We start from the raw sequence: 24,266 nt of genomic DNA, 5'->3' as shown, positions 1-24,266 counted from the left end.
ATACCATACCATACCATACCATACCATACCATACCATACCATACCATACCATACCATACCATACCATACCATACCATACCAACCATACCTGCCCTGCCCTGCTCTGTAACCGAGTCTGATCTTTAAACATCCTCTACAGTTTTTACCCTCTGCTCTTCCTCTACACCCAACAGGTGTTTATCATATGTGACTCTTTTGAAACAGAAAGTGTGTCTAATAATAAACGATGTAATGTAAAGGACACAACTAAGTGATGGCAGTGCATGTGTAAGTATTATGTGAACATGAATATTTCAATATCCATTCTTGTTATCACAGGTTGGACATTGCCATAATTACTCCAAAACTATTACAATTGATTTACTACATAAATGTATCATCATTTACATGGTTTCCAACAATCACAATTTAGAAATAAGGAGGATTTTTGCGTGTGTGTAATTTTCACCCACTATGCATCCTGCTGGGTTAAAACTCATTTAGTTCCATACCTTTTAGTGTTGAATCATTAGAAACTAAGTATAAACATTGTCATCTTGATCTGCTCTACTTTCATAACCTCCATTATTCTCCTAGGTAGCCCATCCTCCTCTATTCGCCTCACATGACCCCACAGCTTCATTCATTGAGTTCATTCCTAACTTAGCCTTTATCTCCTTATTCCGAGTACCCTCCTGACATTGTTACCACTTGTTTGTATCAGCAGTCATTCTCCCTACTTTCATATCATTTACTTCTAAATATTAATTTTGTGTGGCTATTTCTAGCCGAGTGCAGCCCTTGTAAGGCAGACCCTCCGATGAGGGTGGGCGTCATCTGCCATGTGAAGGTAACTGTGTGTTATTGTGATGGAGGATAGTGTTATGTGGGGTGTGTGAGTTGCAGGGATGTTGGTGACGGCACAAACACCCAGCCCTCGGGCCGTTGGAATTAACCAATGTAGGTTAAAATCCCTGTGTACATGCATTTTTCATTTCCATACAGCAAAGCTGGTGTGAAAAAAAAACACCTGTGTAAATATAGTTTTGTCCACGAACTGACTTCTTCCTTACAGAATATGGTTGATCGAAACTGTCAGTTCACTGCATGAGCTTTGCTGCACTTTGATTGAATCTTTCTTACTATTCTACCATCCTGGGAGAACACAGATCTTAAATACTTGAAAGTATCTACCTGTTCCAATTTTGTATTCTAAACCTGACATTCAATTCTCGTAGGTTTCTTCCCTGCTGACATCAATTATATCTTGTAAAGACTAATTTTCATATCATACTCATTGAACCTATTTTCAAATTCCACCACAGCACACAGTGCACTAAGTTGGGCTCATCAGTTGGTAAATAGCACACCCACAAAGATGCATGGCTAGTGTATAACTTGGGGGCCACTGCGTAGGCTACTTGGAGCATGCTGTGCTGTGCTGTGCTGTGCTGTGCTGTGCTGTGCTGTGCTGTGCTGTGCTGTGCTGTGCTGTGCTGTGCTGTGCTGTGCTGTGCTGTGCTGTGCTGTGCTGTGCTGTGCTGTGCTGTGCTGTGCTGTGCTGTGCTGTGCTGTGCTGTGCTGTGCTGTGCTGTGCTGTGCTGTGCTGTGCTGTGCTGTGCTGTGCTGTGCTGTGCTGTGCTGTGCTGTGCTGTGCTGTGCTGTGCTGTGCTGTGCTGTGCTGTGCTGTGCTGTGCTGTGCTGTGCTGTGCTGTGCTGTGCTGTGCTGTGCTGTGCTGTGCTGTGCTGTGCTGTGCTGTGCTGTGCTGTGCTGTGCTGTGCTGTGCTGTGCTGTGCTGTGCTGTGCTGTGCTGTGCTGTGCTGTGCTGTGCTGTGCTGTGCTGTGCTGTGCTGTGCTGTGCTGTGCTGTGCTGTGCTGTGCTGTGCTGTGCTGTGCTGTGCTGTGCTGTGCTGTGCTGTGCTGTGCTGTGCTGTGCTGTGCTGTGCTGTGCTGTGCTGTGCTGTGCTGTGCTGTGCTGTGCTGTGCTGTGCTGTGCTGTGCTGTGCTGTGCTGTGCTGTGCTGTGCTGTGCTGTGCTGTGCTGTGCTGTGCTGTGCTGTGCTGTGCTGTGCTGTGCTGTGCTGTGCTGTGCTGTGCTGTGCTGTGCTGTGCTGTGCTGTGCTGTGCTGTGCTGTGCTGTGCTGTGCTGTGCTGTGCTGTGCTGTGCTGTGCTGTGCTGTGCTGTGCTGTGCTGTGCTGTGCTGTGCTGTGCTGTGCTGTGCTGTGCTGTGCTGTGCTGTGCTGTGCTGTGCTGTGCTGTGCTGTGCTGTGCTGTGCTGTGCTGTGCTGTGCTGTGCTGTGCTGTGCTGTGCTGTGCTGTGCTGTGCTGTGCTGTGCTGTGCTGTGCTGTGCTGTGCTGTGCTGTGCTGTGCTGTGCTGTGCTGTGCTGTGCTGTGCTGTGCTGTGCTGTGCTGTGCTGTGCTGTGCTGTGCTGTGCTGTGCTGTGCTGTGCTGTGCTGTGCTGTGCTGTGCTGTGCTGTGCTGTGCTGTGCTGTGCTGTGGAACCAACATCTATATCATCTGATGGCCAGCCAGGCAATTTTTGGTAATGAAACAGAGTTTCTCGTAGTGCATTGGCACTGTCGGTGGCTCGAAATAGCCTCAGCAGTGGCCTGCACGGTATGCACTAGCCATGCATCTTTGTGGGTGTGCTATTTACAGACTGATGAGCCGGACTTAGCATACTGGGGCAAAACGCTGGCAACCAGGAATGAGTTAGCTGGAAAATTTATGTCCATTAATGGACCATTTATATTTTGTCGGAAATCACCTGGAACAAATTGAGCTGCTTTTTTTTTGGATTTTTTCCAGTTCTCTAATCAAGTGATCTGGTTAGGGTCCCATACACTGGAACCATACTCTAGTTGGGATCTTACCAGAGACTTATGTCCTCTCCTTTACATCCTTACTACAACCCCTAAATACCTTCATAACCCTGTCCAGAGATCTGTACCTTTTATTTACAATCCCATTTATGTGAAAACCCCAATGAAGATCTTTCCTTATATTAACACATAGGTACTGTACTTACCGTGATCCCAATAAGAAACTTTCACTCCATCAATGCAGTAATTAAAAATGAGAGGAGTTTTCCTATTAGTGAAACTCACAACCTGACTTTCAACATGAAAAATGCAGTGGGTAGTTGTTGGGTCAGTCCTGTCAATATTTATTATAAAATTAATTAAGTTTACATGATTATTAATCGTACATGATTTGCTCTATTTATATATGACCAAGGACCATCATAGGATGAGTCTGTACAACTAGGTTACAGTTCAAGGGGCAACTTACTCTAAATAGACCTTATGAGGTAGAAAGGAATTCAGTGGAGGATAAGAATATCTTATATGGATTTTTAACAGTACGCAAGACCAAGATGTTAATTGTTTTATTTTGAGTTAATCCAAGAGATCAATGATACCGGTAGGTTTTTAATACATTGTTTTAATATGCTTCCTCAACAATAAGGACAAGTACAACAACTATTAATGCTATTTAGATGAAATGAAATGAAATGTCGTATGGTTTTAGTGCCGGGATATCCCAGGACGGGTTCGGCTCGCCAAGTGCAGGTCTTTCTATTTGACACCCGTAGGCGACCTGCGCGTCGTGATGAGGATGAAATGATGATGAAGACAACACATACATCCAGCCACCGTGCCTTAGGAATCAACCAATTAAGGTTACAATCCCCGACCCGGCCGGGAATCGAACCCGGGACCCTCTGAACCGAAGGCCAGTACGCTGACCGTTCAGCCAGCGAGTCGGACAATGCTATTTAGATAAGCATTATTAAGGAAACGTTCCAGTGTGTGTGTATGTGATAATATTTTATATTTTAACTATTTATGTTTTTAGTGTACATTATAATAATAATAATAATAATAATAATAATAGATCTTAGAATATGAGGAATTTTGTTTTGAGATGTCAAGTTCACTGGTGAAGAGAGTAGACCATCACTCAAAACATGTATGAGTAGGTAATAAAAATGTGAACTTACAAATTTTATAATAAATATATTGAAATATTGACAAGGCCGACCCAACAACTTCCCGTGGCATTATTCACAAGCTTTGTCGATATGGACCAATCAAAGACCAATAATGGTCAAATTGATTGATTCTGACTTTTAACCTTGTTTATCATCATACCATTGACTGCTGTCCATCTCACAACATTGTTGAGGTCTTTTTGCAGTTGCTCACAAACTTGTAAGTTATTTATTACTCTTTATACAAAATGAGATCATCCACAAAAAGCCTTATCTCCGATTCTAGTTCTTTACTCACATCATTTATATATATATAAAAAACATAAAGGTCCAATAATGCTGCCTTGAGGAATTCCTCTCTTAATAATTACAGGATCAGATAAAGTTTCACCTACTCTAATTCTCTAAGTTCTCTTTTCTAGAAGTATAGCCACCCATTCGGGCACTCTTTTGTCAAGTCCAATTGCACTCATTTTGGCCAGTAGTCTCCCATGATATGCCCTATCAAATGCCTTAGATCGGTCAATCGCGATACAGTCCATTTGCCCTCCTGAATCCAAAATATCTGCTATATCTTGCTGGAATCCTACAAGTTGAGCTCCAGTGGAATAACCTTTCCTAAACGCAAACTGCCTTCTATCGAACCAGTTATTAATTTTGCAAACATGTCTAACATAATCAGAAAGAATGCTTTCACAAAGCTTACATGTAACACATGTCAAACTGACTGGTCTGTAATTTTCAGTTTTATGTCTGTCACCCTTTCCTTTATATACAAAGGCTACTATAGCAACTCTCCATTCATTTGGTATAGCTCCTTCATGCAAACAGTAATCAAAAAAGTACCTCAGATATGTTACTACATCCCCAGAAATCTTATCAGTTCCAACTGCTTTTCTAGTTTTCAACTGCCATCATCTGCCATTAAGACCAGGTCCTCGGTATTGACCAAACAGCTCACTACATTTCTACCTACCTGAATTCCTCCCTGCCACTGTATACGTTTGAGTAGATGATCCATGTAAACTATGAAGAATGTTGTCTAACCTTTGTAACTATCTTGAACATTAAACTCATTTTACTATCAATTTGCACTGTAGTCCAATTTTCAACATAAATACCTTTGATTGCTTTGAATAATCTACCCTTAGTTGCATAGTTTCTGAGAACGGCTAACATCTTTTTCCTTGGTACTGTGTGATGTGCCTTCTCTAGATCTATGAAACATAAGCATAAATGTCTATTCCTCTCATAGCATATTTAATTATTTGGCACATGCTAAAAATCTGATCCTAACAGCTCCTCTCTTGTCTGGTTTTCATCCAACTTCCTCTCAACCATTGATATACTTTCCCTTCCAAAATGCCAGTTAACACCTTGCTTCATACACTGATCAATGAAATACCTCAATATTTGTTGCAGTCCTTCCTGTTCCCTTGCTTATGGTATAGTATTTGCTCTTGGCCATGGATAGGTAAAAACAAAAAAACAAAACAGAAGAGATGTTGTAACAATCTTCTTTTAGAGAGGCAAAGTTGATGATTTAAAATAAATGGGGTCATTTCTAAAATATTTGTGGTCTGGAATTAATAAATTATATAGTATAGGATTGTTATGCAAACAGGGTCATTTCTCTGGTGGCAAGAGCAAAACATAAAGCAAAGGGTGTTTACACAAAAGAGCTGGAAGTGAGCGACTACTGAAGGAGAGAAACAGAGAGATTGGAATAAGAGAGGAACATAAACAATAGCCATAACATGTTAACATGCACAGCTGCTCCACTCAGTAACATTCTGAGTAATACTGTATTTTCTCTTTACAGGCTTATGAAGAGGCTAAACTCCAGAGTTCAAACGTTGAAACTCAGGTAAGACTAATTTGTGCTCTCCTACTAACTTTATTGCTGTGCACCAGGAAGCTTCCAGCTGATATATACGATCTTTATCGTGTTTCAGGACCGTGGGCAGACGAATGCCTGCTCTGCGCTCGCTGCTCCAAGTGTGAGTTTTCCAAATTTGAAACATATTTATAATAAACACATTATTTTCAACCCCAGTGGGTATAGGGGTATGGGGAGGGGGATTATAACTTTGGTGCCCAAGCATCTCAATTACTCTAATTGCCTGACTGTGTTGCAAAAAACAAAATTGGGAAAATATGGGCACACACAAATGCTCGAGAAACATGCTGCTCAATCATGACCTATTTATAGTCCTACTACTCCAGTTTCCAACAACTTTCCTGTGCAAACAGGGAAGTCGGTCAGTCAGTCAGTCAGTCAGTCAGTCAGTCAGTCAGTCAGTCAGTCAGTCAGTCAGTCAGTCAGTCAGTCAGTCAGTCAGTCAGTCAGTCAGTCAGTCAGTCAGTCAGTCAGTCAGTCAGTCAGTCAGTCAGTCAGTCAGTCAGTCAGTCAGTCAGTCAGTCAGTCAGTCAGTCAGTCAGTCAGTCAGTCAGTCAGTCAGTCAGTCAGTCAGTCAGTCAGTCAGTCAGTCAGTCAGTCAGTCAGTCAGTCAGTCAGTCAGTCAGTCAGTCAGTCAGTCAGTCAGTCAGTCAGTCAGTCAGTCAGTCAGTCAGTCAGTCAGTCAGTCAGTCAGTCAGTCAGTCAGTCAGTCAGTCAGTCAGTCAGTCAGTCAGTCAGTCAGTCAGTCAGTCAGTCAGTCAGTCAGTCAGTCAGTCAGTCAGTCAGTCAGTCAGTCAGTCAGTCAGTCAGTCAGTCAGTCAGTCAGTCAGTCAGTCAGTCAGTCAGTCAGTCAGTCAGTCAGTCAGTCAGTCAGTCAGTCAGTCAGTCAGTCAGTCAGTCAGTCAGTCAGTCAGTCAGTCAGTCAGTCAGTCAGTCAGTCAGTCAGTCAGTCAGTCAGTCAGTCAGTCAGTCAGTCAGTCAGTCAGTCAGTCAGTCAGTCAGTCAGTCAGTCAGTCAGTCAGTCAGTCAGTCAGTCAGTCAGTCAGTCAGTCAGTCAGTCAGTCAGTCAGTCAGTCAGTCAGTCAGTCAGTCAGTCAGTCAGTCAGTCAGTCAGTCAGTCAGTCAGTCAGTCAGTCAGTCAGTCAGTCAGTCAGTCAGTCAGTCAGTCAGTCAGTCAGTCAGTCAGTCAGTCAGTCAGTCAGTCAGTCAGTCAGTCAGTCAGTCAGTCAGTCAGTCAGTCAGTCAGTCAGTCAGTCAGTCAGTCAGTCAGTCAGTCAGTCAGTCAGTCAGTCAGTCAGTCAGTCAGTCAGTCAGTCAGTCAGTCAGTCAGTCAGTCAGTCAGTGAATTGTTATGCACATTAGGTATCAAAATTGGTAAAAAAAAAGTAATGTAAATTTAAATCTAATAGCAGTTGTATGGTAAATGTACTATGTACTCATGCAGCTGAGACTTGGACGTTTGACTAGCAGGCAAGAGAGTAGAATTCAAGCCAGTGAGATGAAATTCCTAAGGAGTATGATAGAAAAGACAAGAAAAGACAGAGTGAGAAATGAGGGTATTAGGAAGGAAGTTGGGATAGGAAAGCTAAATGAGAAAGTTGAAAAGAATAAACTAAGGTGGACGAGGATGGTCCACGTCTCTGCGCCATACAAGAAGACTGAGAAGACTAGAGATTCAACGAGCTTCTTTTTTGTCTTAATGGTGATGTTGTAACCTTTCCAGATCTTCCACAGGCGGATCATTGCTACCTTTGCTATTTCAATTCTTCACTTTATTTCATCTTTGGAACCACCAGAATTGGATAGTAAGGAGCCTAGGTATAAATACTGATGTACAACTTCACACCCTCCAATCTGTTTGATATGTGGACTGTTGTTCTTACGATCAACAATCATGACTTTGGTTTTCTGTCGATTTAGGCATAATCCAATTTCTAGGCTTGCTTCCTCTACTCTCTTGATCAGCTCTGTCAACTCCTCTTCAGATGATGCTATCAAGGTGGTGTCATCAGCAAATCTCAAGTTGTTGATCTTGCATCCCCCAATGGAAAACCCTTTGTCCCAGCCATCTAATGCAGTTCTCATTGCATATTCACCATAGATATTGAAAAGTAACGGTGACAGGATACATCCCTGGTGAACTCCAGCCCTTGTACAAAACTGCTGAGACTGGTTTGAATCTTCACAGTGGCTGTATTTTCCTTATACAAGGAACATTGTCACTAAGCATGAAATTCCCATTTGCCTCCCACATAAATATAAGTTGTTCGCCAGCTACAGATCCAGGTACGGTTCCATCAGCACGTTCTTCTGTCTTGGACTGATCAGTGTCTGTTTTATGTTCACTTGTTCACTTTCACAGTCCATTTCATTGTTCTTGCCCTCGAGTTGATCACTAGGAATTTCATCAAACCAAGCTAAAATGTCATGACATGAAGCCATCGTCACACACTAATTATGCAACACATTAATACAATAAGTTGCAAAGAACTGTTTCAGTTATGAAACATTATTCAACAATAGCAAAACTATCACACCCACAGTAATTAGCGCTAATGTGACTGGTCACGTGTGAAGCAATATGTTCACCGTTGACGGTCGCTGATAATTCCTCCCTCCCTGTCCCTTCTCAGGGTCACAGATATGCGTTTCAATGCATTCATCCTTCTCCCAAAACTGCAGTGAGAAGGTTCATGAGGGCTCAAGTTTGAAAATACATGCTGTATAAAAGAGCAGATGATTTTCAATGACCGTGAGCATTTTGCTCATATAGCGACCACTGGGGGTTAACTACACCAATAAAGACATTTATCTATCTATCTGTATTCTGCTGGCGTATTATTGCTGTACGAACTATGTAAACATTAGAAGAAAAATTTCTCTTAGTCTCACTCCACAAATACTATACTGCAAATACAGTACTTATTTCACTTACATTGTTTTTTAAAGTTATAACTTTATTCTGTTAATTAACCATGTGATTGTGCAGCCTAAATCTTACAGATAAGACATGTTTAGCAACAACAAAAGACCAGTTTGTGCGACTATTGTCTGTAGCGATTGTTAATTGGTGGTCCCTTCAGAGTCGTTATAACAAGTTTAAGCCACTTTTTTCTCTTTATTAATGTCAATCTTTATGTTTATGTTTTTGCAGAACTTTGCTCCGTGTAATCCAGGATCACGCAAGATGCGTTCAAAGGTAGGTGAGAAATCAACACGTTGTACCAGAAATTTGACCCATTTTACTCGAGATCATGTCTCATTTGCAATTATGGGAACTATGGTTACCCTCAATATTTTCACCTAGGCAAGGGATGGGAATATAATAACAGGAAATGGGAAAGAGTACGCAACAAACAGGAGAGACAAGGTAAGCATGAGAACAAAAAGGATCATTTTCCCCCAAATTTCTGAAAGATGAATCACAGTTGCAATGAATTATGGAGTCAATGTCAAATTTTATTCATTTAATAGCAAATGTACCCATACTTTGCTACGGTATTCTACCTTGTATACGGATTTCTACATAAATGCTTGTACACGCAGAGAGCAAGATTATATTAAACTGCATGTCTCTTGGTCCTATCCGAGAAACACTCCGCGGGACTGCTGAAAGATTAACAGCCACCTTTAGTGCTATTCAAAGAGGACTGTCACCTCCAACGGTATTCTGCAAATATTCCGCAGAATGGCAGCTTGATGAACCACGAATTTACAGGAATGATGACAAAAATGGCATTATGTTACCTCGCTGCTGGCCAGAGATGTTGCCATGGTAACTGGTAGGGTCGTTGTGGGTCTGCGAGGGTGTCTGTTATCCAACACCCTGTGTTCTTCAGCCTTAGCACTGGTTTTCTCTACTGCCAACTATTGTGCTCCAGTGTGGTTTAATAGCCCATATACGGAGTATATTGACCCACAATTGAATACCAGCATGTGTCTTGTATCTGGCACCAACAGATCAACTCCACTCTACTGGCTCCCACTGTTGTCTGATATAATGTCACCTGACTTACAAAGACCCAGTGTTCTTGTTCGAGAGTTTAACAATATCTGTAAGAATGCTCTGTTACCTGTTCTAAATGATATATCAGCTCTTAGTCTCCAAAGACTGAAATCATGACATTCACCCCTTTATGATGCTGCTCTGAAGACGTCCACCTACTTCAATGCCTTGGAGGAGTGGAAAGGCCGCTGGAATAACTCTCCTTACTTGCCGCTGCACAATATCTTCAGAGGGGAAAACAATTGCTAACATATCTCAACTGCCACATGCAACTTGGTCCATCAGGACAGCTTGTGGAAGGTGCAGGGATTCTCTCTACAAGTGGAACTCTGTAGCATCTCCAGAATTTGATTGTGGAGCCCCTTATCAGACCATTCCCAAAATTGTAAGCGAGTGTCAACTATGGGCTTATCAAGGTAGACTGGAAGACTTCCTATCACCATCAGTGGAAGCACTACAGTGAATTCAAAAGTTGGACATTCAGATATGTTAACAGATAACACTAATGCCTAAAGTGAATCAATGTTTTTTTTGTTACTGTGTGTATATTAAAATAGAAATAAATAAATGTATATAATTTACTTGCCACACAATAATAACACTAATAATAGTTACCGTGGTTTGGTGGATCAGCAGAGGTGAAAGAAGGTGCTGGGGTGAATGGGTCTAACTACTTTGTCAAGATATGGAATAAAATTTAATTAAAAGGCTATATTTTCGAAAATGACAAAACTTAACAATTTACACATAGGATTTCCAAATTTAACAAGTAACAATAAGTCAACAACTAGCCAATAATCAGGTACAAGGCCAAGAAAAGACAAGATTTAGAACAATTCTGGGCCTTACGCCCCTCGCTTTATAATTCCCTTGAGCTCCTAGCTCAAATGTACCAAGCACAATACATTCAAGGGCAGAAAACCCCTTCATTCAAGGAGCACTTGCTCCCAACTTTTAACCTCAAGCCTCCCAGAGGCACTTTTCAAACACTTGAAAGAGCTGACCCGCTCTCAGTTTTTCAAGCCTATTAAAGGAAATACCAGACTTTACACTTAATTGCCATCAAGGCACAACTTACACAAAATGAAACGGGGGTATCTCGTACCCAACCTACTGGGCCTTAGTAGAAAAAGAACAGGTTAAGTAAATGGCCCAAAATACAAAGATGAATGGAGGCGTGTACTTGCACTCCTAAATGAAACTTCTTAAAACCTAAGAGGCACTAGGCCGATGAAACAGGGGCTATTCCCAAACTACGGAGGTGACCCGTATAAGAAAGAAATCTAAACGTTAGGGAAGAGAAGAAAGTCAGTTACCAAAATGTAGTCACCTCAAATCAAAATGAAGGGGAGCTCAAGAGGGTAAAGCACTCTCTATCCCCGATTTACAGTTAAAGAAATATGAAGTTTTTACATAAGCCGGCACAAATTTACATTTTTAGAAAGGTAGGTTACATTGTAAAAGTTCCGGACCTTTCCCGAGGGTTAAACTGCTGAGCTAGAGAGAAATAAAGAAGTTAAACGGCTATTACCTTACTGAAGAGCTGCTGCCTGATGAAAGAGGTGCTTCCCGCCTCCTGCTACACGTCCATACACTAGGTTAGATGTTGATGAAGTGGCCAAGAGACAAGAAAATCAGCAGTTTTTATACCCTCGGGGAAGGTTCGAGACCTTTCATGAATAATTAAGACACACCCACAGGCTTTTATTGGGTAGCTTAAAGTTACACATCAAAATCGAAGAAGAAAGACACGATTGGTCAAAAATTAATTACAGAAATTCTGGATTGGCTAAGTTCAAAACTGGCGGAAAGAAAGATAAATATTGCCAACCCACAAGTGAAAGAACGAAATTTAGTAAAGAACAAACTTATGAATACAAAATTTCTTCAAATAAAGTTCCTTCACTTCGCACCAGGGTGCATGATCATAGTTTTTAGGTCATGACATCTATGAGAGAATGTCCAAACTTCTTGATAAATAGTAAGAAAAAACACGTCAAAATTCACACAGTGACATCTTATGAGAAAACTTATGAGTTGATCCAGTTTTTTAAGTTCAGGGTTTCTCCTGTAGAGGAGGATTTATTGGTGCAAGAATTAAAAGTGCTGTGTAGGGGTGTACTGACCGGTACAATAATAATAATAATAATAGTAATAATAATAATAATAATAATAATAATTGTTACGGGGTTACCCGTGGAATGCAGAGGTGAAAGAAGTTGCAGGCTGGAATGGGTCTAACTACAAAGCCGAGAAATGAATTAAAACTTCATTAAAGGTTATATTTTTTCAAAATGACAAACTTAACAATTTACTGATAGAATTTCCAAAAAAAAAAAAAGAGACAAAGTAATAACAACAAGTTAACAACTAGCCAACAATCAGGTACTAGAAAAGGCAAGATTTAGAACCGTTCTGGGCCTTACGCCCCTCGCTTACAATTCTCTTGAGCTCATAGCTCTAATATACCAAGCACAAGGCCTATAAGGGCAGAAAACCCCATCATACAAGGAGCACTGGCTCCTAATTACCATGTCAAGCCTCCGAGGGACTCAGAAATCTAATTTTGAAAAGAGCTAACAGGCTCTCAGTCACTCACGCCTATTCAAGGTAACATCAACTTTTACAATTACTTGCCATCAAGGCACAACTTACAATGAAACAGGTGTACCTAGTACCCAGCCAACTGGGCCTTAATAGAAAAATAATAGGTTAATTTAAATGGCCCTCAATGCGAAAAGAAATGGAGGCGTGAATTAGCACTCCCAAATACACATTTTAAAACCTAAGAGGCACTAGGCCGATGACACGGGGGCTATTCCCAAACTAGGGACGTGACTCGTATAAGAAAAATTTTAACACAGAAAGGAAGAGTAGAAAATCGGTTACGAAAACGTAGTCACCTCCAATCAAATGAAGGGGAGCTCGAGAGGGTAAAGCACTCTCTATCCCCAAATTACAGTTAAAGATAAATGAAGTTTTACAAAGACTGAAAAAGGTTTACATGTTTCAAGAGATAGGTTACATATTAAAGGTTTTGGACCTGCCCCATGGGTTAAACTGCTGAGCTAGCAAGAAATAAAGATGTTAAACGGCCATTACCTTGTTGAAGAGCTGCTGCCCGAAGGAAGAGGCGATACCCACCCCCTGCTACACGTCCATACACTAAGCTAGATGTTATTGAAGTGGCGAAGAGCCGTAAAAATCAGCAGTTTTTAAACCCTCGGGGAAAGTTTGAGACCTTTCATGAATAAAATGGCCACACCCATTCAATTTTAATGGGTAGCTTAAAGTTACACATCAAGATCGAAGAAGAAATACATGATTGGTTCAAAATTAATTAAAGAAATTCGGGATTGGCTAAGTTCAAAACTGGCGGAAAGAAAGATTAATATTGCCAACCCACAAATGAAAGAACAAAATTTAGTAAAGACAAAAACTTCTGAATACAGAATTTCTTCAAGAAAGTTCATTCACTTCGCATCAGGGTGCATGATCATAATTTTTTAGTAGAGACATCTATGAGAGAATGTCCACACTTCTTGATCAATAGAAAACAAAATACATTGAAATCCATGCAGTAATGGCAACTTTGTAATCACAAATTTTACTGTAGTGACATCTTCTGAGAAACTTATGAGTTAATCCAGTTTTTAAAGTTCAGATTTTCTCCAGTAGAGGAGGATTTATTGGCGCAAGATTTAAAATTGTGGCGTAGGGGTGCACCGCCCGGTACAATAATAATAATAATAATAATAATAATAATAATAATTGTTACCGTGTTTTCCGTGGTAGGTAGAGGTGAAAGAAGGTGCGGGTGTGAATGGGTTTCAAGCTACAAAATTATAGTGCGACGTAAAATTAATTTAAAATTCAACAAGGTTATATTTTCTTTTCGAAAACAAAGAAATAACAAGCATGGCAGGTACAAAGTAGCAATTCAAAAGGGGTTAGTTACAATATTTACAGAATTTGGGCTTCGCGCCCTGACTTCACAATGCTTGGGCAATCAGCTCAGTTTTACCCCAAACACAAGTGTTAACAGAGGGGGAGAAAACCTCATTCATACCTAGGAGCCCTTGCTCCAAATTACACTGAAAAAACCTCCATGAGGCATACAACCCAGAATTTTCAAAAGAGCCACTCGCTCTCAAAATTTAAGCCTCTCCCAGGCCACACCAAACTCCACCTTCAAGTTGTCCTCAACGGACATAAACACAGGGGTAAAATACCCAATCTACTGAGGTTTATTAAAAGAAAAGCAGGTTAATTAAATGACCTCTAAAATAACAATTTGAGAGGAGGCGAACTTGCACTCCTAATACACTTTGATTAAGACCTACTTGGCACTAGGCCGTTAATACAAGGGCTAATCCCATGCTAAAGAGGTGACTTAAGAAAAGAACAATTTGTTTTACATCAACGAAAAATAGGTTGAGAAAATAAGTTCACCTCAAGACAATGTGAGTGGGAGCTCGAGAGGGTTAGCACTCTCTATCCCAATATGTCGTTTTAAAAGAGAATATATGAAAGGAGTAGTTACATTTTAGGAAAAGGTTACATGGCTGAACGCTTAGAACCCGCCCCGAAAGTTAAACTGCTGAGCTAGCGAAGAAAGAAGTTATTAATCGGCCATTACCTTGTGTTGAACGGCTGGAGAAGAAAGAGGCGCTTCCCGCCCCCTGCTATGTACTTAACACACTGAAAGATGGAACAGAAGTGGCCTAGAGACCCAAAAATCAGCAGTTTAAATACTCTCGCGGAAGTTTCTAGGCGTTAGGGGAAAGAAAACACCCTCCCACAAACTCTTTATTGGATAGGACCCCGCAACAGATTAAAGTTGGGGGAAGATACATCTGATTGGATAGAAATTAATTTAAGAAATTCGGGATTGGTTAGGTTCAACACAAGGGGAAGAAAGGGGTAAATATTGCCAACTTAAACAATGATAGAAAGAAATTTAACAAAGAACAAACTCTTGAAATTAAATTTTCTCCAAAAAAATAGTTCTTTGACTCCGCACTAGGTTGCACTATTGTAGATCTTCAGTAGTGTCCTCTAGAAGAGAAAGTTCACACTTCTTACTTCAAGCGAAACAAAAACACATCAAAAATGACACAGTTCAAAAACTCAAAATTTTCCACGTGGTGACATCTTCTGAGACGGTAGAAAATTAATACTGTCAATAAAGTTCAGACTTCCTCCAGCAGAGGAGTTTCAACAGGCGCACATTTTAAATTAGTGGAGTGGAGGTGTACCGCCCGGTACAGACCTCCCCCCCCAAAAGTTCCTCCAGGTATGACACATGAAATCAGTTTGAAACAAGGTCCAAGTTATGCTGTGGGTATGAAGATTGATTGCCAAAAAATTTATAAGATTTTGTTAATTTGGGGTTGATTTGGTTTCAAAATTTGTTGTTGCAGATGAAGTAAAGTCTTTATATTTGTAGAAGTTGAATTTCTGAAGATAACTTTTTATACTTGAAAGTGAAGAAAAAAAATTTTCAAAGTCCACCAAATATTGCAGTTGAATTCCCAAGTGTAGTCATTACTTATGGTATCAGTTCATGTAGTAGATGGTGATGAAGTGGGATTGCAAGACCGGCCGTTGCGGCTTGCGTCCAAAGGAGGCCGCTCGGACCCCTCAAGTACCCTGAGATACCGCTCGCCCGCACTATGAGGGGAGCAGAGGTGTTGAAGCACGCCGCGCCCGCGGTGAACATATACAGGCTGCGGGCAAGTAGCAGGTCGTGCGCCGCACATCAGCCTTGGCCGGGAGGAGAGCTCCGGCTCGCCGTGCACACGTCGTCCTCGCTGGGGCCGAGGGGGCCCGTCCTGTGCTCCAGTAGCTGCACGGCGCCGCGCTGCTGCGGGGGCACTGAAACATTAAAGCTTGGCGGCAGAATTGTGTTGGACTATCATCTTCTTTGAGGGTACAGGCTTGTGGAGAGGTTGAGGGGCCAGCGGCGTGCAAATATCCATGGCCTGAGTTAAGCCACTGTGTGTGTTGGAGCAGGAGACGGGAGCGTGGTAATGGCCGTGGCAAGGACAGGATGGCAGTTTAACAATCGGGGAGGTTTACAAGAAATGCTTACATATAAAATAAAATAGAAGGAGCAGAATGCCTTAAAAGTTGAACTCAAAAAAAAAATATAACCTTCATATTCCTTTCAAATTATATGAAGCAAGTTGACACAAAATTTACACAGGTTTCACCTGTGACAGGTGAACCCTAAATATCCTCTCGGTGGCTGGATTGCTTAATAACAACGTAACCGGGGTGAGGAAATCGAGAATTATACAAGGCCCATGAAATCTGGGGGCAAGCTTGCCCGCGGGAACAAAATTTTTGACCATAACCTGGTCACCTACCTTCAAAGGGGTGGGTCTCCGTCCACGATCATACCTTTCCCTAACCTTTTCATGAGACACTTTAAGATTGGCTTTAGCCTTCTTCCAAAGATCTTTAATGTTATCCGGATCTATTGTCTCGGGTAGAATGTCATTCAGAGACCAGAGGTTAGAGAGCGGCGAGTTGGGAACAAACTTGAACATCAAAGAAGCTGGAGTAAACTTGTGAGATTCATGAACCGCCGAATTCAAAGCAAAAGCTATCCAATGCACGGACGTGTCCCACCTGGAATGATCTTCATGATGATAGGCAATAAGTGCTGACCTGAGATTACGGTTAACCCGTTCAGCCAGAGATGGTTGAGGGTAATAAGCAGAAGTAGTTACATGAGAGATTGATAAGTCAAAACAGAATTTACGAAATAAATTGGATGTAAAAGCCTTAGCATTATCAGATACAATATATTGACACGGACCAAAAGAAGCAAAAATAGAATTTAAGCAGGTAATGGTAGACTGAGCGGTAGCCAGCTTAGTCGGAAATAACCAAGAAAATCTGGTAAAACCATCTACGCACACAAAGATGAACTTGTTAGCATTACCCTTTGACTGGGGGAAGGGTCCTACATAATCGATATACAGACGTTCCATGGGGCGCGACGCTTGATAAGAAGACAAAGGGCCTACCTTGGTGGACATGGTGGGTTTACTGAGCAAACAAGATTTACAAGCTTTTACAAGTTCACGGATTTCACCGTCCATACCTTTCCAGATGAACATTTCACGAATCTTTTCACGAGTTTTAAAGATACCCAGATGCCCTCCTAGTGGGGTCTCATGATAATACTTGAAGATCATAGGTACCAGAACAGCTGGAACGACAACTTTCATCATCTTGTCATGCCTCGAAGGGCAACATAAAACACCATTCCTCAGAACATAAGGGACAACATGTTCCCCAGAAGAAAGGGTTTCCATTATCGGAGCCAGCGTCGGATCTTCACGTTGGTATTTCTCAATATCCCTAAAAAGCATGGGAGCATCTGTTAAGATGGCATTAACACCAGATAGTATGGACTCGGAAGGTGATGAACTGTCGACCGGTTCGTGGGTCTCGACGTCGTTATGAAACATACGGCTGAGTCCATCAGCAACAACATTTTCGGTACCTCTGATATGTCTAACATCAAACTGGAAGGCGGAAATACGAATAGCCCAGCGGGCTATACGACCAGTACGACGCGGCCTACCTAAGACCCAGCTTAATGCTTGATTATCTGTCTCCAGGTCGAATTTGACGTGTTCCAGATAGAGACGGAACTTTTCTAAGGCGAATAAGACTGCCAAACCTTCGAGCTCATAGATGGAATACTTGGCTTCTTGAGCCGACAATGTCCTAGACGCATAGGCGATGGGTCGCCTCCCTAGTTCAGTCTCTTGAAGAAGGACTGCAGCTACTGCTGACGACGATGCGTCGGTTTGGACAATGAATTTCTTCGAGAAATCAGGCATAGCAAGGACAGGGGCATTACAAAGCGCTAATTTAAGATCTTCAAAAGCGGCTTGTTGAGAAGGTCCCCACTCGAATTTGATACCTTTCCTACGAAGAAGGTTTAAGGGCGCCGCTCTATTAGCAAAGTTAGGGATGAACTTTCTGAAGAAATTCACCATACCAATGAACCTGGCGATACCTTTAATGTCTTTGGGAGGTTTAAAATCACGGATGGCCTGTGTTCTAGAATGATCGACTGCTACACCATCGGGTGACACAATATGCCCTAGGAATGACATAGAGGGCTTAGCAAAGGCAACCTTGGACAACTTAACAGTTAACCCAGCCTTACGAAGGCGATCGAGAACTTCTCGCAAATGATCTAGATGTTCTTCAAAAGTCTCTGAAAATACGACGACATCATCTAAGTAGTGATATAAGTACTCGAATTTGATGTCGGAGAAGACCCTATCTAGTAGCCTAGTGAGCACAGCTGCCCCCGTGGGGAGCCCGAAAGGCACGCGGTTGTATTCATATAAATTCCAGTCCGTGGCAAAAGCTGTAAGGTGTTTAGACTCTTCGGCAAGGGGAATTTGATTATAGGCCTGATTCAAGTCCAAGATAGTGAAGAACTTGGCCTTACGAAACCATGAAAAGCAAGAATGAAGGTCAGGAAGGGGCACAGATTGCAACACCACCTTCCGATTGAGAGCCCTGTAATCAATGACAGGCCTGAAGCCTCCTTGGGGTTTCGGGACTAGAAAAATAGGCGATGAATACGCCGACTTAGAGGGCCTAATAATACCATCCTTCAACATCTGATCGATGATTTCTTTCAGAGCCTTCATTTTAGGTGGAGATAGCCTATAAGGTGGAAAACGGACAGGAATCGAATCCGTGACCTCAATTTTGTATTCAATAAGGTCAGTAACACCAAGAGTATCAGAGAACACCTCTGGAAATGACTGACATAATTTACGAATACTATCAGCCTGCTCCTCAGGTAGATGTCTAAGGTCTAACAACATCTCATCCTGGGTAGGCGAAATAGATGAACATGACACAGAATTACACTTTAACAAGGGAATTTTACAATTGGACACAAATTTGAATGTGCACGACTTACTCTGAAGATCGAGCACAAGACCAGTGTGAAAAATAAAGTCCGCTCCCAGTATGATGGGGCAAGACAGGTGCTTAGCCACAAACAATTTAATTTTCCAAGTAAACTTAAAAATACGAATTTTGACCAGTACGGAACCTAGAATTTCTAATGGAGATGAATTAGCTGAAACATATTGAATAGAAGATGAGACGTAGTCAGGTAGTTTACAAACAGCTTTCAATTTAGAATACCATTCAGCCGAAATAATCGAACAAACACTGCCTGAATCTAAGAGAGCTGTTATAGGCTCGTTATTTAACTCAATCTTAAGAAAAGGAACAGGTGCGGGGGTATCCGCCGCAATCCTAAGGCACTCTTTGGGGCATTCAAAAGATGTATTCGAAGACTTATCGTTCCCTGAATTCTCGACCTTTTTGCCAGGGGCTGAGCCTTGGGAAGCAGAATTAGTTGACTCAGCCGCAGCCACTAGTCACTTTTGATTGTTGTTGAAAGTTACACCAGAAGTTGAGCAGGAGGGGGTGCTATTCGAATTGGGACAATTCTTGGCGATATGTGAGAAAGCCCCACATTTAAAACAGCCTTGTGATGAACCAGCTCCATTATTTGCCCTACTAGTTTTGATCAGAGGACACTTATTGCGCAGATGGTCAGGCGACCCGCAAGCATAATATTTACGGGGGGTGACTGATCGGCGAGGTGGAGGCCGAGTATTACTAATGGAAGGCGGGGGTTCTTTCGCGACACGCAAAGAATCGGCGTATCTAACTCCTTCCGCTGAGACGGCCAATGCTTCAAGTTCCGAGAAAGTTTGCGGGCACGCCGCGAAACACAAATATGACCTATAGGGAGGTGAAATTCCCTCTACAATAGCCTGTACAATCTGATCTTCAGGAAAATGAAGGGCAAACACCCTAGTATAAAACTTAATGTCCTGTATGAAATCAGCCAAGTTTTCATCCAAGCGCTGTACACGATAATAGTACTTCTGAATAAGGGAGGACCTGGCCCTAGCAGGGATGAAGTTAGCTAGCAAATGGGCATGGAAATCCTCAATAGATGATTGCTCGGCAATGGCTCTTATGATTTTATCAGAGAGAATACCAATAGCATACGGATAGATAATTTGCAAGATTTGACATGGAGAAAGAGAAAAAACAAGGGCATGATCCTGGAATTCCACTAGAAATCTTAAAAATGAAATTACATCACTGGTGGTATTAACGGAAAACTTAGAGATACCTCTGAGCAACATTGCCAATGGATGAGGCAAGCTGCTAAACCCGGGTGACATAGTAGGTAAAGGTTTCAATGGTAAGGAAGTTAATTCAGAACGGATGTTACTCAATGATGCACGACGTTCGGATTCGGTGTCCAATGGGGCAGGGATAGTTTGAGCAGCAACGGTTATTCTATTAACTTCTCCCTTGGGAGGCGCTTCCTCACTACCTGCATTTACTATCATGGGTTGATCAGATTTGGGAGGAACTTCCCCAGTTAACAATTGAGTGACCTTACTAGATAATTCGGAAATATTTTCCAGGAGCGTACTAGCTTCCTTCCTCTGAACATCATTCAGTTTTAGAGACAACAGATCGTTAACCCTATTCGAAAAATGATATAGCCTGCCTTGCACACGCTTAATTTGATTAGGAGACGGATCATTTTCATCAAAAAAACTAACTACAGAAGCTAGCCCAGTAATATTCTCCGTGATCGTGGAAAGAGAGTCGTCAATTTCTTTCTCTCCCAAATTGGGGATAGAAATGGGCAAATCAAGGGACTCTCTAAGTTTGTTAGTGTCTATTGCAACCGTGCCTCCAGATTGCACATTTCTGATAGTTAATTCATAGATCAACTCCTCCTTACGCAAATAGTTAAGAAGGAGAACATCGCGAGGGCCGGGCATGATGACAGACCAATTTAGAAAAGGTCAAAAAATTCCAGCAACTGAGAAAACGGTTAGAGTTCGGATCAAAACAATGTGTAGCCGTCAAAAGGGGCTAAATTGAGACCCATTCAACCACGCTCTGCTACCACTTGTTACCGTGTTTTCCGTGATAGGTAGAGGTGAAAGAAGGTGCGGGTGTGAATGGGTTTCAAGCTACGAAATTATAGTGCGACGTAAAATTAATTTAAAATTCAACAAGGTTATATTTTCTTTTCGAAAACAAAGAAATAACAAGCATGGCAGGTACAAAGTAGCAATTCAAAAGGGGTTAGTTACAATATTTACAGAATTTGGGCTTCGCGCCCTGACTTCACAATGCTTGGGCAATCAGCTCAGTTTTACCCCAAACACAAGTGTTAACAGAGGGGGAGAAAACCTCATTCATACCTAGGAGCCCTTGCTCCAAATTACACTGAAAAAACCTCCATGAGGCATACAACCCAGAATTTTCAAAAGAACCACTCGCTCTCAAAATTTAAGCCTCTCCCAGGCCACACCAAACTCCACCTTCAAGTTGTCCTCAACGGACATAAACACAGGGGTAAAATACCCAATCTACTGAGGTTTATTAAAAGAAAAGCAGGTTAATTAAATGACCTCTAAAATAACAATTTGAGAGGAGGCGAACTTGCACTCCTAATACACTTTGATTAAGACCTACTTGGCACTAGGCCGTTAATACAAGGGCTAATCCCATGCTAAAGAGGTGACTTAAGAAAAGAACAATTTGTTTTACATTAACGAAAAATAGGTTGTTCACCTCAAGACAATGTGAGTGGGAGCTCGAGAGGGTTAGCACTCTCTATCCCAATATGTCGTTTTAAAAGAGAATATATGAAAGGAGTAGTTACATTTTAGGAAAAGGTTACATGGCTGAACGCTTAGAACCCGCCCCGAAAGTTAAACTGCTGAGCTAGCGAAGAAAGAATTTATTAATCGGCCATTACCTTGTGTTGAACGGCTGGAGAAGAAAGAGGCGCTTCCCGCCCCCTGCTATGTACTTAACACACTGAAAGATGGAACAGAAGTGGCCTAGAGACCCAAAAATCAGCAGTTTAAATACTCTCGCGGAAGTTTCTAGGCGTTAGGGGAAAGAAAACACCCTCCCACAAACTCTTTATTGGATAGGACCCCGCAACAGATTAAAGTTGGGGGAAGATACATCTGATTGGATAGAAATTAATTTAAGAAATTCGGGATTGGTTAGGTTCAACACAAGGGGAAGAAAGGGGTAAATATTGCCAACTTAAACAATGATAGAAAGAAATTTAACAAAGAACAAACTCTTGAAATTAAATTTTCTCCAAAAAAATAGTTCTTTGACTCCGCACTAGGTTGCACTATTGTAGATCTTCAGTAGTGTCCTCTAGAAGAGAAAGTTCACACTTCTTACTTCAAGCGAAACAAAAACACATCAAAAATGACACAGTTCAAAAACTCAAAATTTTCCACGTGGTGACATCTTCTGAGACGGTAGAAAATTAATACTGTCAATAAAGTTCAGACTTCCTCCAGCAGAGGAGTTTCAACAGGCGCACATTTTAAATTAGCGGAGTGGAGGTGTACCGCCCGGTACAATAATAATAATAATAATAATAATAATAATAATAATAATAATAATAATAATAATAATAATAATAATAATAATCTAACGCAGAGCATGAAACCTGCAGAAAATACTCATTTTCTCCGGCATTTGAAGAGTAAGTGAAATTATGTACATAACAAATGTTGTTTAAAATAAAAGGATGTTTCACATGTAGTCTACGGATTTTACAGAAAATCATGATTTTTAAATCATATTCATGTCTAAACCTGCCTCTGGATGAGTATACTCTAAATATGAAGTTTGGCCAAGATGTATCCAGCTGTTTTACCATGAAGATGTCTGACTCATTGGCTGAATGGTCACCACACTGGCCTTCGGTTCAGAGGGTCCCGGGTTTGATTCCTGGCCGGGTCGGGGATTTTAACCTTCATTGGTTAATTCCAGTGGCTTGGGGGCTGGGTGTTTGTGCTGTCCCCAACATCCCCGCAACTCACACACCTCACATAACACTATCCATCACAATAACATGCAGTTACCTACACATGGCAGATGCTGCCTACCCTCATCGGCGGATCTACCTTACAAGGCCTGCACCTGGCTAGAAACAGCCACACAAAATTATTATTATTACCATGAAGGTGGAACAGACAGACAAGCAGACAAACAGACACGAAAGCTGAAAACCACTGATACGCTCTTGAGTTGACCTAAAACGGATAAATTACAGACAGCGCAAGTTGTTACAGGTCAACATGGCGGTATAACCACTACACATCAACTTATTCTTAACATTGTTTTCACCCGTCTGGAATTTACTTTTATTTGATGTTATATCAACCTCTCGTCTCCTATTAATAGTGTTAAAAAGAGTTGGGAGGCAGATTAAAAACAATCATTGAAATATTGAGTGCTGAGTGTGGAGACTGTGGAGAAAGTCCTTGACTTTGGTGGAGCAGGCAGGAACGGCGAGAGAAAAGACTGAGACACGATATTCTGAGCGGTAATGTCCAGTTATGATTCCAAGGAGGAAGCTCAGGACAGCTGCCTGTCGCCTGATGTGCATCGGTGACACACTTATTGCCCTTAATACCAGCTGCAAAGACAGATTTTTGAGCTTGGGGTTTCTGTTCCTTACAATTGAAGCGAAGGAGGACACTGCTCTGTCTAACTGGTTAATACTGGAGGCCGAGGCTGTTGTCCAAATCGGAGAGCAGTAGTTCAAGAGAGGTTGAATGATCATGAGGATGAAGTGGTGAAGAACAGTGGGATCAGAAATTTACACACGACATGAGAATATAATATCAGAATTTTATCAATTTCCGTTTGTACAAGCCTGAGTTTGGTTGGTTCATAAAGACCGAAGTCTCAAATTTGGGCTTCGGTGAAAATTAGACATCCAGGTCTAAGTTTGGCCAAAATAAATGGTAAAAGACTGTTTGCTGTCTATGCTCCTAACATGTATACTGCCTTTCTTATTTTACTAAATTGTCTTTCAATAGTATATTTTAAGTTCTTAATAAGAGTTCATTTTATTTTCAGTCCTGTAATCCTGCCTCACCTTGCTGCAATGCAGGTCCTGTGAGTATACACAACAGTGCATTCCTTCTTCCTTTCAATCATTTATTTATTTATTTATTTATTTATTTATTTATTTATTTATTTATTTATTTATTTATTTATTTATTTATTTATTTATTAATAATAATACTAATCACAAATCGTCTCATGGTTCTAAGTTCATCATCCCTTGGTCGCCCCTTTTATTCACCTCTTACGACAGGCAGGGGATAGTGTGGGTGTATTCTTCATCTCCATCCCCCACTGACAAGAGGATGTTGCCACTTTTATTTGCCTCTTATAACAGGCAGGGGATACTGTGGGTGTATTTTTCATCTGTGTCCCACACCCAGAGGGGAGGT

The 24,266-nt window shown here is 41.5% G+C and overlaps 1 protein-coding gene and 1 long non-coding RNA gene across 2 annotated transcripts in view; both read left to right on the top strand.

Annotated features, from left to right (window-relative positions):
- The window catches only part of LOC136883104 (uncharacterized), a 43,363-nt gene extending 37,458 nt beyond the window's left edge, over positions 1–5,905 (top strand). Inside the window, exons 8-9 of the mRNA XM_067155289.2 lie at positions 5,799–5,843; positions 5,891–5,905. Of these exons, the coding sequence (XP_067011390.1) occupies positions 5,799–5,843; positions 5,891–5,905 (60 nt within the window). The remainder of the gene's footprint in view (positions 1–5,798; positions 5,844–5,890) is intronic.
- Positions 5,906–5,927: 22 nt separating this feature from the next.
- On the top strand, positions 5,928–23,925 carry LOC136883447 (uncharacterized). Its single transcript, XR_010861249.1, has 3 exons — positions 5,928–5,976; positions 9,031–9,075; positions 23,887–23,925. It is a non-coding gene; the product is annotated as an uncharacterized lncRNA (long non-coding RNA).
- Positions 23,926–24,266: the final 341 nt, after the last annotated feature.

This window comes from Anabrus simplex, chromosome 11, assembly GCF_040414725.1.
Source record: "Anabrus simplex isolate iqAnaSimp1 chromosome 11, ASM4041472v1, whole genome shotgun sequence".
Taxonomy (NCBI): domain Eukaryota; kingdom Metazoa; phylum Arthropoda; class Insecta; order Orthoptera; family Tettigoniidae; genus Anabrus; species Anabrus simplex.
Note: the sequence above shows the minus strand (reverse complement) of the source record. Positions and strands in the feature narration are given on the sequence as shown.